The 15827-nt window shown below is 31.3% G+C and overlaps 3 protein-coding genes across 4 annotated transcripts; all 3 read left to right on the forward strand.

Annotated features, from left to right (window-relative positions):
* Positions 1 to 5297: 5297 nt before the first annotated feature.
* LOC108569149 (UPF0518 protein AGAP011705) lies at positions 5298 to 10026 on the forward strand (the record flags this gene model as incomplete). The annotated part of the gene is given in 6 exon segments (XM_017930583.1): positions 5298 to 5529; positions 5590 to 5780; positions 5839 to 6090; positions 6144 to 7093; positions 8000 to 8367; positions 9206 to 10026. Coding segments are annotated over 6 exon segments (2352 nt in total). The 3' UTR covers positions 9647 to 10026.
* A 294-nt stretch (positions 10027 to 10320) lies between these two features.
* LOC108569140 (tyrosine-protein kinase transmembrane receptor Ror2) lies at positions 10321 to 12637 on the forward strand. The gene is made up of 3 exons (XM_017930570.1): positions 10321 to 10754; positions 10811 to 11084; positions 11136 to 12637. The coding sequence occupies exons 1-3, from the start codon at positions 10500 to 10502 to the stop codon at positions 12560 to 12562; spliced, it is 1956 nt and encodes a 651-aa protein (XP_017786059.1). The 5' UTR covers positions 10321 to 10499; the 3' UTR covers positions 12563 to 12637.
* A 500-nt stretch (positions 12638 to 13137) lies between these two features.
* Positions 13138 to 14797, forward strand: LOC108569142 (PHD finger protein 23-like). Of its 2 annotated transcripts, none has more exons than XM_017930572.1 (5): positions 13138 to 13374; positions 13500 to 13528; positions 13626 to 13742; positions 13842 to 14096; positions 14154 to 14797. In XM_017930572.1, the coding sequence occupies exons 1-5, from the start codon at positions 13353 to 13355 to the stop codon at positions 14256 to 14258; spliced, it is 528 nt and encodes a 175-aa protein (XP_017786061.1). In that variant the 5' UTR covers positions 13138 to 13352; the 3' UTR covers positions 14259 to 14797. The 2 variants fall into 2 exon arrangements, with proteins under 2 accessions (XP_017786061.1, XP_017786062.1); XM_017930573.1 differs by having other exon boundaries at positions 13145 to 13234.
* The last annotated feature ends 1030 nt before the right edge of the window (positions 14798 to 15827 follow it).

Consider the following 15827-nt stretch of genomic DNA (forward strand, 5'->3'; position numbering starts at 1 on the left):
AAATGAACAAAATAATATTCTTCTAATACTCTAATAATCCCGAATCCCACCCCTATCCCCCAACCAGAGACCGTCGATTTCCTTAAAAAAAAAGAAAACAAAATAAACCCATCCCTATCCTCGATTAAACGTAGTCTATAATTTAAATTAAGTACATATTGTATATTTTCTATATTTTAAGAGAAGTAATTCAAAAGAAAATTTATTAATTTCTTTCTGATTGGCTGTGATAAGGAAAAAAAATATGAAGAATTATGGGAAAAAGTATGTATTTTTGTAATTTAGATAATTGTAATTTCATATCTTTTATATATTTTTATTATTTTTATTTTAATTCTACTTTTTTTTTTAATTTCGCTCTTGGAAACAAAGAAAAACCGTCACGCTGTCAGCGATTTGGTATGAACCCTTCGTTGCTTCTCCTTCTACTTTCATGATTTCTTTATTTTTAACTTTTTTTCGTTTCTTTCTTTTATTTTCAAATTTTGTTTTCTTGTTAATGCAGTCAATACAGATTGTACTCGGATCGTCGTACAAATTCATCAATAGATGTTATATATAATTAAGATGCGAACAACATTCCAATTTAATGTATATTATATTAATTTTAAGTAATTAAATATTTAACAGATGTATTCCCTTTCTCCCCAACCCCAAAATAAAACATTTCGAAAAAGTTCATCCCTTTGTCCCATCCCCAGAATTATTTCTGTTCCACCAATTCAACCCTACCCAAACCCAACATTGAAATAGTTACGACTCTCTGATTAGTAACTAATTATATAAAAATATATATATGGATGTTATAATATCAAGTATATGTGAGTTGGACTGTATTTGCTTGTCTTATTTGTATACCCCAATTTCATCCTATTATTTCTTTCAAATTTAAATAAATAATTATTTTGTCTTAGACACATTTTAAAGAAAATACAGGATTTTCCATTCAATTTAAGTATAAAATAAAATATTAAATAATAATAATAATAACAATATTTATTATAACAGTCAAAAAATTACAAATATTAACAAATATAAATATTTGATATAACCTCTACTTTTTTATTTACAAAATTATTTTTTTTATCAAATAAAGTAAATTAAGCAAATAAAGTAAATAAAGCAAATTTAAAAAGTTATTTGCATCTGCGGTAAAATTGTAAATTCTGAAGTTTAAATATATCACCTGTAAACGTTACTAGTTACCAAGTAATAAGTAGTAAAATGTTACACAAACTATGTAACGCATTACCGATTGGAATATATTTAAAAGGAGGTTGAAAAACTATTTCATAGCTAACAATATTATTGATGAGTTCAAGAAACGTAACCTATTTATAAACAGTTTATCAAACAGCATACAAATTACTCCTTGATCTTTGTCTCCCAAGTTGTCCAGAAACGAAAATCTATGAAGAATGAATTAGATTCAAATACCGGTATCAATTTTATAAGTACGAAAGTGTACAAGAGTGGGTTACTGCAAATCAAGGCAATATGAAGAGGTATGCAGAGATTAATTCATTATTAGATTCGGGAAAGGAAGTATACAGGATTGAGTCTTCGAGGAAGACAATACATTGATGTTTTCAGAAGCTATACAGATCGCTTCTGTAAAAATGGCAGCTTACAACTTCAGATATGAGATATACTTGCGTGGACATGAACCAGGATTCAGAAGTAGTTGAAATACAATAATTATGGATACACGCAAAATGTAGCCTATTTTTCTTCCGACAAGTTTGTTTGTTATAATTAACAGTTAGAAATATTATTTGTTTAATTTACAATTATAATATTTAAAAAGAAGAGGTTTATATTTTTCGTTCATAATATAATCAATAAATGTCTTTATTGTAAACTAGAATAAAATGTTCTAATAACAAGTTATGTTATGAATAATAATAAATTTATTACAAACAACCTTTATTGACAAGTGCAAAGTATGTATATTATATATAAAAGGTCTTTTATGAAGAATATAAAAATGAATTTCTAAGAAATTTATACCATTTCATATTTTATACAGTTTAAATTAAAAAAAAATTCATTCAAGTTAACTAGTTAAGAAGAGAGAGTGAAGGAAAAGTCAAACACGTGGTTATAATGGAGAAATTGATGTAAGCACCGGTTAATGGCCACTGTTTCTGAGAAGAATGGAGAATTATTTCGTTACTTTTGAGATTACAGAAGTGGTGAATAAACGCGTAATACTTCTGAACTTATTGTCCGAAGCAACATACGTTGCTCTATAATCTATGTTCACCAAAGAATCCAGAATCAATGAGTTATAAAGAACTAATTAAAATGATGACCGAGTATTTCAAGCCGCAGGGTTCGTTTTTCACATTTGGTTTAAATTTTACAACTCTCTACTCACCTGACGAATTGTCATCTAGTATTATTAATATGGCGAAACGATGTAGCTTTGACCCAAGGGTTTTTTGAATCAACGTGCAGAGATCAATTTATTATTGGATTTTGGAATAGGACAGTCCAGGAACGGCTTTTTCAATATTAACGTTTCTCGAAGGTGTGAATATTGCTCTACCAGGGAAAGAGAATTTGGAGACATATGTGGAATAACAAGCAAGGAGCTACAGGAATGATGTCAGAAAAAACATAATAACTTATAGATCTAACCTGCGTTATTTACTAAATTATCCATTTAGTATTATTCTCAATACAGAAGCTTATTTAAAAAATATTAGAAAGTGTATTTTTTTTAAATTTCATATTCAATTTCTTTTTAACTAATTATATTTTTTTTGTATTCAATTTAGAAACCGTAATATGTTTGTCCAATTCCAGAAAATATTCTATATTTTCAAACAATATCTATCCAATATTTTCGTTTCTTATAAGAAAAAAATATTCCATAATTAATTGAAAATATTAAACATGTTCATAGTTACTTGTATTTAATTATATTCAACGAAAATATTACAAAACAAAGAAGAAAGTGGTCACATTTTGAAAATATTGTTATAATTAGTTTAAATTAGTTATTTGTTGTCTTGTAAGAATTAGAGAGAATAAAGAGAAAAAAGTGTTTTGATTTTTTTATATTTGGTTTATTAAGTTATGGAGTTAATTTAATTTAAAGATATATTTAAGATACTTGTCATTATTGAATAAAAGTATTATTTTGATGACAACTTCCAAACACGAGACTTTTTATGATTTACATCATATAAGAGACAGTGCAAAACAGTTGAAAATGAAAACAAAGTCCTGATTTGTCACGCAACCAAATAATTAAATATTGTATGTATTCTCAATACAGAATCTTGTTTAAGAAATATTAGAAAGTGTATTTTTTTTTTAATTTCATATTCAATTTCTTTTTAACTAATTATATTTTTTTTGTATTCAATTTAGAGACCGTAATATGTTTGTCCAATTCCAGAAAATATTCTATATTTGCAAACAATATCTATCCAATAATCTTAAACTATCTTATAAGAAAAAATATAAAATTATTCCATAATTAATTGAAAATAGAAAACATGTTCATAGTTACTTGTATTTAATTATATTCCAGGAAAATATTACAAAACAAAGAAGAAAGTGGTCACATTTTGAAAATATTGTTATAATTATTTTAAATTAGTTATTTGTTGTCTTGTAAGAATTAGAGAAAATGAAGAGAAAAAAGTGTTTTGAATTTTTTATATTTGGTTTATTAAGTTATGGAGTTAATTAAATTTAAAGATATATTTAAGATACTTGTCATTATTGAATAAAAGTATTATTTTGATGACAACTTCCAAACACGAGACTTTTTATGATTTACATCATATAAGAGACAGTGCAAAACAGTTGAAAATCAAAACAAAGTCCTGATTTGTTACGCAACCAAATAATTAAATATTGTATGTATTCTCAATACAGAATCTTATTTAAAAAATATTAGAAAGTGTATTTTTTTTTAAATTTCATATTCAATTTCTTTTTAACTAATTATATTTTTTTTGTATTCAATTTAGAAACTGTAATATGTTTGTCCAATTCCAGAAAATATTCTATATTTGCAAACAATATCTATCCAATAATCTTAAACTATCTTATAAGAAAAAATATAAAATTATTCCATAATTAATTGAAAATAGAAAACATGTACATAATTACTTGTATTTAATTATATTCCAGAAAAATATTACAAAACAAAGAAGAAAGTGGTCACATTTTGAAAATATTGTTATAATTAGTTTAAATTAGTTACTTGTTGTCTTGTAAGAATTAGAGAAAATAAAGAGAAAAAAGTGTTTTGATTTTATTATATTTGGTTTATTAAGTTATGGAGTTAATTTAATTTAAAGATATATTTAAGATACTTGTCATTATTGGATAAAAGTATTATTTTGATGACAACTTCCAAACACGAGACTTTTTATGATTTACATCATACGGGAGAGACAGTGCAAAACAGTTGAAAATCAAAAAAAAGTCCTGATTTGTCACGCAACCAAATAATTAAATATTGTATGTAGTTATTAATAATAGTAGTAATAAATATAAGCAAATATTTATAGATATTTAGTTATATAATATTTATCAAATATGTATGTTTTCTTATATAAAATAAAACTAATCTAGTATTCTGTTGTTGGAAAATAATGAGTGTAACATGATGTAATTGCTGTGATACAATTAATTATATACTTTATCATTATCTTCTAGAATTACAATCAATTATTGCGAAACAGACGATTCCGATCTGAAAGTAATCATTTGCGATAAATGATGGTATACAATTAAATGATCCACATGTAAGGTTCAATAAATAACCTTGATGATAGTTGAAAAGAAATAATGGTATAATTTCTTGTACTATAATAAGTAATTCATTAATAAAGATGAATGAAGCAAAATAACTATTATATTATATAATTCATTCATTGTTTTATTAATCGTATTTGGAGAAGCATATGGATTTACTAATAAGTATTAAGAATTCTGCACAAGATGTTGATGCTAAACATATGGAAATGAGAATTCCAATAAGATTCCTTCCTTTCTATTCCGGTTTGAGATCAAAAAAAACTTTCATGTTGGCACATGTTTCAGTTTCATTGCGTTGGTCGCACTGGTTACGTGTTTGTCATCAATCTGTCATTGAATAGTCATTCAGATTATAGAAAAAAAAAGAAGGTTGTACTATTATTATCATTATGTGTTGATTTTAATTGTGTGCGCTGGAAATTTTGTGTTTCCTGCAAGACCAGGCGAACAGAGCTGCTCGCCTGCTGACGCATGCACAACACCTTCAATGGACAGACCAAACATTACATAAGTGGATCTCTACTGTCCAGTGTATGGTTTATTTTGTCTGCAGGACTATTTAATATGGAATATTGGGAGGCTCTCTGATTAAGAATGGAGTGGATTATCAGCAATAGCTTTATAGGATCAGGCAGGCAGCAGAGGGCCTTGGTGAGCACAGAGGAGGAATGTGATCCAACTGCCTGCTATGACAGTTTCCGACAGCATTGGCAGCAGGCATTGAAAATCATAAAAAGGAATCAGGTAACCTAGATTTTCTACCATCAAATAAGCAAATACTTATGTTATTTATTTATTTTTTAGCAACTGCCTAGCCAAGATGATGTTTTGGGCATTGTCAATAACCTGGAGCAAATGGTGTCCTTGCTCCTGTATGATCTGAAGAAAGTTGACCAAATGACGTTACCAATTTCTACAACTTCTCAGTGCTTAGATTACTTGATGACAGAGAACATTTTGAATCAGTTGTTTGAATGGGGAATTCGAACAGGGAAGTAAGTATTTCATATCAACTTTATGCTTCAATGTTTAAATATTCCTGTTGATCTTCAGATATGCACATGCTGTTAAATTGGAACAATTGAAATTGTATGAGATGCTGGTGAAGGAATCCAGACATCTTCTGTTAATGCATGAACCATTTCTGCAGCCACTGATGAAGTTGTTGCACTCTTGTCAGAATGAGTTGTTTCCAAAGCAAATTGAAAAGCACCTAGTTACTTTGTTATACCAATTATGTATAGTGTTAATGCAAAATATTGACTTAGTTGATTTATTTTTTCCTAAACACATTGAGAAACCAAAGTAAGTCTTGAATTTTCGGTAAAATATTGATATTCCTAATGGTTATCTTTTAGGTTTATAATATTTGCATTGTTGATACCATTTATGCATCGAGAAGACAACATTGGGATGCAGGCGCGTGATTCCTTGTTGCTGTGCATGTCTTTGTCGAAGAAGAACAGCAATATTAGGGAATACATTTTGGAGCATTCGAACGTTGTTGTAATGTTAACCTCCGGTTTGGGGGGACTTTATTCGGCTTTGCCGCATATTCTGGATGGTGCTGTGCCTGATTGGCACCGGTTAACCCAAGACGACGTGAACGAAATCAAAGATTTATCGACGTTCGTAACGTCCTTGGAATTTAGCAATAATGTAAGCCAAATGGCTGATCCACTTATAATCAAACAACTGCAGGAGTTCATCTACATGGGCTTCCTAATCCCGGTGCTTGGTCCAGCGCTCCTGCAGAATTCAGTAGACGAACAAATTGCCGTCATGGCATACCTAGAGCGCATATTACGTACTGTCACAAACCCAGGTTTGTTGCATCCGGTGTTAAGGTTCTTATTAACTGTAGAATACGATGGGCAAAGGTTATTAGATATATTAATGAAAAGGATTCGGTCTACGGATCCGCAACTTAGTTTAGTCTCGTTAGCACTGTTTGAAACGCTAATCGATTTGAATTGTGAGGATGTCATGTTGAAACTAGTCTTCCATCACTTGCAACCTTGTCTGCACTTAATGATTTCACAACGAAAGCTTACGTTCCCTCTGGATCCACACTGCCAGAGCTCAGAAAAGTTCCTAAACTTGTCGCCCATGTGCTGCGAAGATATCTTGCTCACACCCAACATCGATGGGCGTCCCGTCAATTGGAATCACTATGGTGGCCAAACTAGTCTCTATGGCAATTACCATGCATACCTCTGCGACGCCAAAAACAAAATCAACGGCTGCCAGATGGCTTGCACCGCTTGGACACATTCGTACACGGGCTGCGAAAATTTAGAAAATTCTGGTAAGCTTCCTTTTTACTTTCACACTATTATTATAGCATATCTTAATTCCCAAACATAAAATTGATTACATAAATTAAAACCCTTAAACTTTTTTTACCCAGCAAAAATTTGAAACTTCATACACTTACACATTTAAACTATAAATCTAATGATAACATTCGTTTTTAATGACATTTATTTATATACACATAAAATCACATTCCAAACATAAAATTGATCACATCAATTAAAACTAGTGAATGAGTCACGGGTTGCCGTCCCTTGACTTAACTACCAGTTAAATTTATGTTCATACTTAATTTTGGAACATCATTTTTCTATAGTATTATGTAGTTATCATTGAATTTACATACAAAATGAAGTTGAAAATAAAATTAAACTTTATAATTATGATATATAACGTGTGGATAAATGAGGTTTTTCGTTGTATTAAGTGCGGCTCCCATTGAAAATTGAAATCCGTCTATTTAATACTAAATATGTAACTATCTCAATAATATACGAGAAATCAGAATGTGGCTCTCATTGACCTCATGTACACCCATACAATTTTTTCGAAATACAAGATATGACGTATGAATTGAATTATTATATTGATTTTCTCATTAATTTGACTTGGATAACAATGATAACATTTATTAAAACAGTTGCGTTTATCAGTAAACAAAAATGGCAAATACGTCAATATGAATGTGAATCAATTAATTTCATTATTTTTTTTACACGATTTAAAAACTAAATGTTAGAAATAACCTATCCCTCGTTTTACACGGTATTTTTTTTAACACGTTGTTGCTTTTACACGATTTATATAAAATTAAATATAAATCAAATGTAGAATACAAAATGTATAGAGTCTATATTTTATATAGTAATTGTATTTGTTAACTTGATTGTTTTTCCAGAGGAAAATTCGACGAGTTTGCCGTCTTTGGGTGAAAGCAGTGGTTACGAAAGTTTAAAGGTAAAATTGGAGAGTCATTTTGAGGATAACAGCTCGACGCCTGTTTGGCAAATTTCGCAGAACGAACAAATCAAAAACGGAATGAATATGAGTAACCAAGTATTCGCCGACATCGATTCCGGCACAGCCGGACCTTTCCTGACAATCATCTTGGAACAACTGAAAAACATGCTGACGAACTCGCTCTACATCAATCTGCACCTGACCGGGCTCATATCGAGATTAGCAGTTTATCCGCAACCCCTACTTCGAACTTACTTGCTTGACCATAGCCTAGTTCTTCAACCAAATGTGCCATCACTATTTCAGGTGAGTTGTATTTAACTTCTTCGAAATTGAGTACCGTAAAATCATTACTAAGCAAATAAGCGTATTTAGGCATTATTCATTTATATGAAGCATGTCCAGAATGTAAATTTGGAGATAGTTTTAATTATTTTTAAGTTCATCGTCTTGTAATAACTTTAAAACATTTTTGAAGAACAGGCTAGTATGAATGGACTGCTGAGAGGATATTGTAGGTAAGGCACATATCCACGATGATCATCACCCGTCCTATGTTTATTAGACTTATCTTTCATTCAAATATATCAAATCTTATTATTATTTTCTTAATTTGTCGCTAAGTTAAAAAATCTTTTTTTAATTAAGTAGAATTATATGCAGCAGAAAATAAATAATAAAAAAAAAAACATCTTTCAAAACACCACCACCTAAACAAAATGTGCATGTTTTGCGTTGCGATTACTTCACTTATCGTATAATGAGATAGAATATTTCAACTAAGTTACAGATATCCACTGTATAACACGTTTTTTAATAACTAAGAGGAAATCCGTAGTGTTACGTTCTTAAATCTTGCAAAAATATTATAATGATATACATATAATGAAAAGTAATCGTAGTTGATTATTTTTTGTTGAGTTATGTTGATATTAAAATTGTGATATTCCACCGTGAAACCGTGATTTCCCTAAACTTATATTATAAGAGTATGTGCCGTGTTGTAAAGATACCGTGTTATAAGAGGGACAACTGTACTTTATTTCAAGTAATTCTATAGTGGTCTAAATAAAAAAAATCTTCATTCCTTATTTAACTGTAGCGATATGATTAATTTAGTAATGTGTTCTTTTGTTTTTATTAGATTTTAGGATCGCTGAAGCAGAAAATTGATGAGTTCATGAGTAAGCAGCCTGAGAAAGTTCAATTGATCCATCAAGCCAGACATTTCCTCGTGGAACGGGAGACGCGCCTTGTACAAGCTAAAAAAGTGGCTTTGGACAGATCGAATTCCATAAGTTCGACGACAACGAGCAACGACGACCAGCCCTTCCAGAGGAACGGTTCCCGCAGGAGCTTGACCCAAACGATTTCGAGCATGTTTGGCAAACGGCAAAGCACGAGCCAAGAGACCAGTATCCAGCTAGTACAACAAACTGATGAAAGCAAGAGCGTCATCTATCCGAAATTTAATGACGCTCAGCGAGTCGCTGTGTGCGCAGTCCTTTTAGATGAGTGGGTCAAGGAACTCGCAGCTCTAGCTCAAGAACACGCCATTAGCCAATTAGCAATTCTATTAAAGTAAAACGAGTATCTAAAGTCTAAGGACACTCTCTTCTCGCGAACAGTGCAATGATTATTTATCGGAGAGGGTAGCCTTGATCCTTAACCTTTTGATGCAAGTCGAACTACGAGTTTAGAATGTATACAGTGTAACTAACGCTTTTCCTCCTGTGATCAATGAGTTGTATGAAGGAAAAAGAAGTGTGTCTTAAAGATTAGACACTTGTCGGTCTGCCAAATTTGAAAAATCCGACCAATTTAACCACTTTTGATGTACAAAACTTATTCTCTTCTGTTTTGTATAACTTATTTTAACCTTATTATTTTTATTGTACACAAAATTTATCTGTGATCTCTTTTATGTGTATGAAAGTAAAATGAAAAACATAACGATTATAATATAACAAAAAAAAATGAAAATAATAATAATTAACAATAAGCATATTTCAATTATTTTGGAAATTCTATTTATATATTATTACTATTATTATAAACGGATAAATTATATGGATTGTTTCTACTTCTGTACTAATATATTTAATAAAACTCGTCCTTCAAACTCGCTCTATTCTCTAATCACCGAAATAACGAATTTCAAATTTGCCGCTCTCTTTTTGGTGCAGTGTCGTAACATTTTCTTTTCCTTTTGGTTATTTTGTGTTGGCAATGAAAATCTTTCGAATTGTCATATTTACAATGGCCGCTCCTTATTTAGAATGTTTTTGACAGTACTTTGAATTGTTTACTATTTTTTTTAACAACCATTAACTGCTTTACAACCATGTGAATTTTACCAAAAAGAAGCAACTAAATATTTGTGATCAACGTAACAATAACAAAAATAAAGTAGCCACTAGTCATGATTAAACTATAATATGGATTATAAAAGCACAGCAATGTTACCCTTTTATATTGTGCTCTGCTTTCTAAGTTTGGTTGCAACCAAAGATCTGGACGGTTATTGTGCTCCTTACAATGGAAAAATCTGCAATAGATACTTGAACAGTACCACAATGGTCTGGATGTCACAGAGTCAGACATCTCAGAGTCTAACCACGGAGCTAATAACCACAAATTTATGGAAAGAGATGATCAACACATTGAAAGAGCCCTGCCGCAGCTCAGCAGAGGTAAATTCAACTTATTCCAATAAGATTTCAATACTATAAGATTATTGATTTTACAGAAACTCCTCTGCACATATGCATTCCCAAAATGTAATTATAATACAGACAGTGCATTGCCTTTATGTTATGAAGATTGTATAGCTGTTAAGGAACAGTTTTGCCACAATGATTGGGCTTTGATTGAGGATAATAAGAAGAGGGGTATCTTTTTCACCTCACGGGAACATTTTGAATTACCTGATTGTGATAAACTGCCAAAATATGAACCCAAAGATAAAATAGCAACTTGCTCTTATGTGGGCATAATGGAAATCAAACCTGAAGATGTGACAAGTAAATATTTGTTATTTTGTAATTTCAGTATTTCAAGAGTTTATTTTGCAGCTGACTGTGTGAAGGATACTGGTAGGTTCTATCAGGGCAAGTTGAATATGACAAAGGAAGGTTTGGAGTGCCAACGTTGGGATTCCCAGACTCCGCACAAGCATGATAGGCCACTTCACTTCCTGCCTGAAATCCAAGGAGCTGAAAACTTCTGTAGGAACGCCGGCGGCGAAGAGCACATTCCCTGGTGTTTCACCACTAACGCAAGTGTCAGATGGCAGCATTGTAACATTCCAAGTTGCGGAAACGCAACGATACATCGTGAGATTGTCGATGATGGTATTGTCATGGACAAACTATTCACTCCGACATTCGTAATGGTTACCTCCGGTATAGGTTTATTTACTTTATTAATATTGTTCTTGATTATCTTGTTATGCCACCGAATGCAGAAGCACAATCTCGGCTACAATCCGACTGGTGTTCAAGATGTTACCATAGATTTAGATAAGTTGCCAAGTAATATGGCATATCACAGGACTGGTGCTCAATTGAATCCGAATTTAGAGCAGCTAGAATTCCCTAGGAACGATATCATTTACATTAAAGATTTGGGACAAGGGGCTTTTGGTAGAGTGTTCCAGGCTAAAGCTCCTGGATTGGTGCCGGGCGAGGAGTTCACTCTGGTCGCTGTGAAAATGCTCAAGGACGATGCATCTGAAGATCTGCAGGATGATTTCGAGAAAGAAGCCTGTCTCTTGGCTGAATTCGATCATCCTAATATAGTAAAATTGTTGGGTGTGTGCGCAATTGGAAGACCGATGTGTTTGTTGTTTGAGTATATGGGAAAAGGAGATCTGAACGAGTTTCTACGGCAATGCTCGCCTAGTAATTACGTGTTAAGGAGCGGAATGGATGAAGAGCAACGGGAGATCTTCAAAGACAACCAACTAGGACACGTTGATTTATTGGAGATCGCTTTGCAAATAGCGGCTGGCATGGTATACTTGTCTGATAGGAAGTTCGTACATCGCGATTTGGCTACTAGGAACTGCCTGATCGATGAGCATATGGTGGTTAAGATCGCTGACTTCGGTTTATCCCAGAAAATCTATTTGCAAGATTACTATAAGGGCGACGAGCATGATGCAATCCCCGTGAGATGGATGCCTCTTGAAAGCATCCTTTACAACAAATACACCCCAGAATCAGATGTTTGGGCGTTCGGTGTCTGCTTGTGGGAGATCTTTTCTTTCGCGCTGCAGCCCTACTACGGCATGACCCACGAGGAAGTTGTTAAGTTCTTGAAGGCCGGAAACGTTCTTCTATGCCCAGAGAATACTCCAGCTCCGATTTACGAATTGATGAAGTCTTGCTGGGCGCAGAAACCATCGGATAGACCCAGCTTCAGGTTAATCCACCAGACATTAAACACCATCAACAACATGCACTCCAATGTGTTACCTATCCCTGCTGAAAGATTGTAAATATCTATTTTTTTTTTCAAGACTGATTTATCCAGAAAAAAATTAATAAATGCAATTTCAGGGAATCTTTATATTTTATTTTCTATTCTTTCTCATTTGTTTTACCATTTATTTTTATTGTTAGTTAATGGATGTAAATGTCTCGTGTATTTTATATACTTATATTTATATATGTAAAGTGCTTGTCCTAGATTTTTTACATATTTTAAAAACAATACCAAATACATTTTTTTTAAAATACAATACAAATTCGTTGGTCATTCAATTACTTTTAATTCGATTTTACCATTATCCTTTTGATTTTAACGCGCAGGAACAAAGCAGTGCTGCCATATCCTTTAAATTAAATCTAGCAACTGTTGGAATATATGTGATTTCCTTAATATAAAATAATATTACATTCATCCGTTTACGTAAACTGCACTTTTATAATGGTTCGACAGTATTTAACTTATAATTGAACATTATAGTCCGATTGGACTTCAATGTTTATAATTTTTTTCTATTAAGATTACATTTTGATAACATTGGCAACACTGCTTAATGTTATTCACGTAACCGTTTTATAATCATATGTTGCTTCGTTGGTGCGACGAAGAGAGAGAATATACTTGGAAACGACGTACTATCAAATATATAAAATTGTCCCTGTATGACATCTACCCTGCACAGGTACTGAGAGTATTTTTTGCGAGATTTGTGTAAACAGTTTTGAATAGTCTTAAAGCCTATAGTGTATTGGAATGACAATCAATTTAAATACATTCATTATTTGGGTATTCGTTAGGTAATGACCAACATAGAATTATCAGGTAAAGTTTGTTTTGACTACAGTAGCATTTTTTATCCAAAAATCTAATGAGTCTTCGTTCTCGCGAATATTTGCCTTTTTTGGAGAACAGCAAAGAATTTAAGTTAATTGTGAATTTTGTTTCAGCCCCTGGCATTGCAATGGCAGAAGAATCTGTGAGTATTTTTTTATTTTGGTCGTATGCCTATTTTAGGTTATAATTTTCGTTTCCAATACGAAAGATTTAATTTCGTCCTTTCCCCTTGTTTCTAGACCAGCGACGAAGCACCGAAACCATCCGTTATCAGAAGGCCTAGAACCAGAGATGATTTCTATCTGTTCTGCACATATGTGTTGCAGTATGAAAACTATGAAACTGAAGATAAGGAGGTGATTAGAGAAACCATTACATTAATATAATATACCTCTAACTCCATGTGTTTATGTGAGAAGCAGTGCAGTGATATTGAAATGTGCCAATAATTTCAGGAAGCTCGAAATGTATCTAACCAAAGTCCACCATTGGATAGTTCTGGAAGTAGTGTTAATTCGGAAACAACTCATTCTGGTCATGATGATGAGAAGCCCAGTGCAGAGGAAGACTCAGATGATAATGATTCTTTCCAAACAGTTACATGTTTCTGCCGCAAACCCTTTGCTGGTAGACCAATGATTGAATGTTCCATATGCTATACATGGATACATCTATCTTGTGCTAGGATTAAAAAATCCAATATACCTGATGTGAGTTTTGTTTGATGGAAGTTCAAAGACTGTGACTAAAATCAATTGGTGTTTTAGGTGTTCCACTGTGCCATGTGCAAGTCAAATAATAAGAAGCCCAGATCTGCTTCACCAACTAACCCACCAGAAAAAGCAGTTAAGCGCCTTAAAAAAGCAACGTAAGTCAATGTGTATTTGTAATGCAAAAGAAAATATAACATTCATTTACTGAAACAACATTATAAACATTGTCAAAATTGGTTATGAAACACATAGTTATTGCATTAGTGAATTGATAACTGCCCACACAAGAGGCCTTCCTTATGACCAAATTTGACCATATTTATATCAAATAATCCATACGTACAGTTTCAAATGTATAAATTGTAAATACTCTAATCTAAGGTTATATTAATTGAAAAATCATTTATTTGTTAAGGTTAGCCGTAATTATTTATAGTGTCTCTATACTTGTTGACTGTTATATAGTGATACTATGTGATAGCTATCACCAGAGCTCATGTTTTTATCCACAATAGATTATATTTGAGGCTATTCACCATTAACAATGAAGTGCAGTGCACCTCATTCTTGACTGGCCCAGTTAAATAATATTATTCGAGACGAAACCTATTTTTTGTATTAAAAATTAAACACAATTTAAAAACTGTGTTAGCCAACAGATTAGGTGTATCATAAATATAAAAAAAAATATGTGTAATATGGACATTATTTTCAAACTGATGAAAATAGTGTGTAGTAAATAAAAACAAAAAAAAATATCCTACATATGTGATATGTTTATATAAATATATATAAAAAAAATAAAATAAATAAAGGTATATTTAAAAATAATATCTTTAAAGAGAGAAAAATTTAATAATTTCGTGTCATATATTGTATATTGTTGCATAATATAAATGAAAAAGTACTATATAAAAACAGAGTGCCTGGTAGAGTAAGAGACTAGAGAAATAAAAGAAATAATGTATTTTCAATTAAAAAAAAAATATATGAATTTTTATATAAATGTTTATGAGTATGTATATATTAGATGACAAATTGATGTATACATACCGTAATACGTTTATATTCGGCAAAACTTTAATATGGACAAAATATGTGATCTTATATATAGTAAATTTTTAAATTTATATAAAAAAAAACCGAAAAATTGAAACTAATGGGAAACAATTATTTATTGATTCTTTACTATTAATTATCTAAAAAGAGCTTTGTTAATTTGTTTTTACAATTTTGCATTGTAACATATTTAATTTTGTTTCGAATATTATTATTAACCTTCTTCGTGTGTCGTTAGATATATATGTGCACATATATATTTTTTAATATACTATATGTGTACATATATTCAAGACGTAATTAATACGAGGAAGTGTTAGAAATCAACAAATGCCAAAATCTAGAATTTTGTTAATTTATTTTATTATTATTTTTTGTGATAATAGTTGCAGTAAGGTTTATTATTTAACGCTGATATTAAAACAATATCCTACTATATATGTTATGCGCATGGGACTTCGCCGCGTGTGTATGTATACAAAACAACCAAAACTACAATGATATGTATGACAATTTGCGTAATGACAATACCTGAAAATTTCTTTGTAAATTCCTTGGACTGAAAATTCTTTAGTTATTAGTTTTCAGGATTCAATTTATGTTTGTACAGAGATGATGAATTACAACCAATAGCCCAAAACGATTTTTTTAGGTGTTTAAGTAACATGT

This window comes from Nicrophorus vespilloides, unplaced genomic scaffold (assembly GCF_001412225.1).
Source record: "Nicrophorus vespilloides isolate i.1.1-1 unplaced genomic scaffold, Nicve_v1.0, whole genome shotgun sequence".
Classification (NCBI taxonomy): domain Eukaryota; kingdom Metazoa; phylum Arthropoda; class Insecta; order Coleoptera; family Silphidae; genus Nicrophorus; species Nicrophorus vespilloides.

Coding starts and splice junctions, on each gene's coding strand:
- LOC108569142 (XM_017930572.1), top strand. CDS start 13,353: ATGACCAACATAGAATTATCAG. Junction 13,743..13,841: donor ATGAAACTGAAGATAAGGAG/GTGATTAGAGAA, acceptor CAATAATTTCAG/GAAGCTCGAAATGTATCTAA. Junction 14,097..14,153: donor AAAAATCCAATATACCTGAT/GTGAGTTTTGTT, acceptor TTGGTGTTTTAG/GTGTTCCACTGTGCCATGTG.
- LOC108569140 (XM_017930570.1), top strand. CDS start 10,500: ATGGATTATAAAAGCACAGCAATGTTACCCTTTTATATTGTGCTCTGC. Junction 10,755..10,810: donor CCTGCCGCAGCTCAGCAGAG/GTAAATTCAACT, acceptor TTGATTTTACAG/AAACTCCTCTGCACATATGC. Junction 11,085..11,135: donor CAAACCTGAAGATGTGACAA/GTAAATATTTGT, acceptor TTTATTTTGCAG/CTGACTGTGTGAAGGATACT.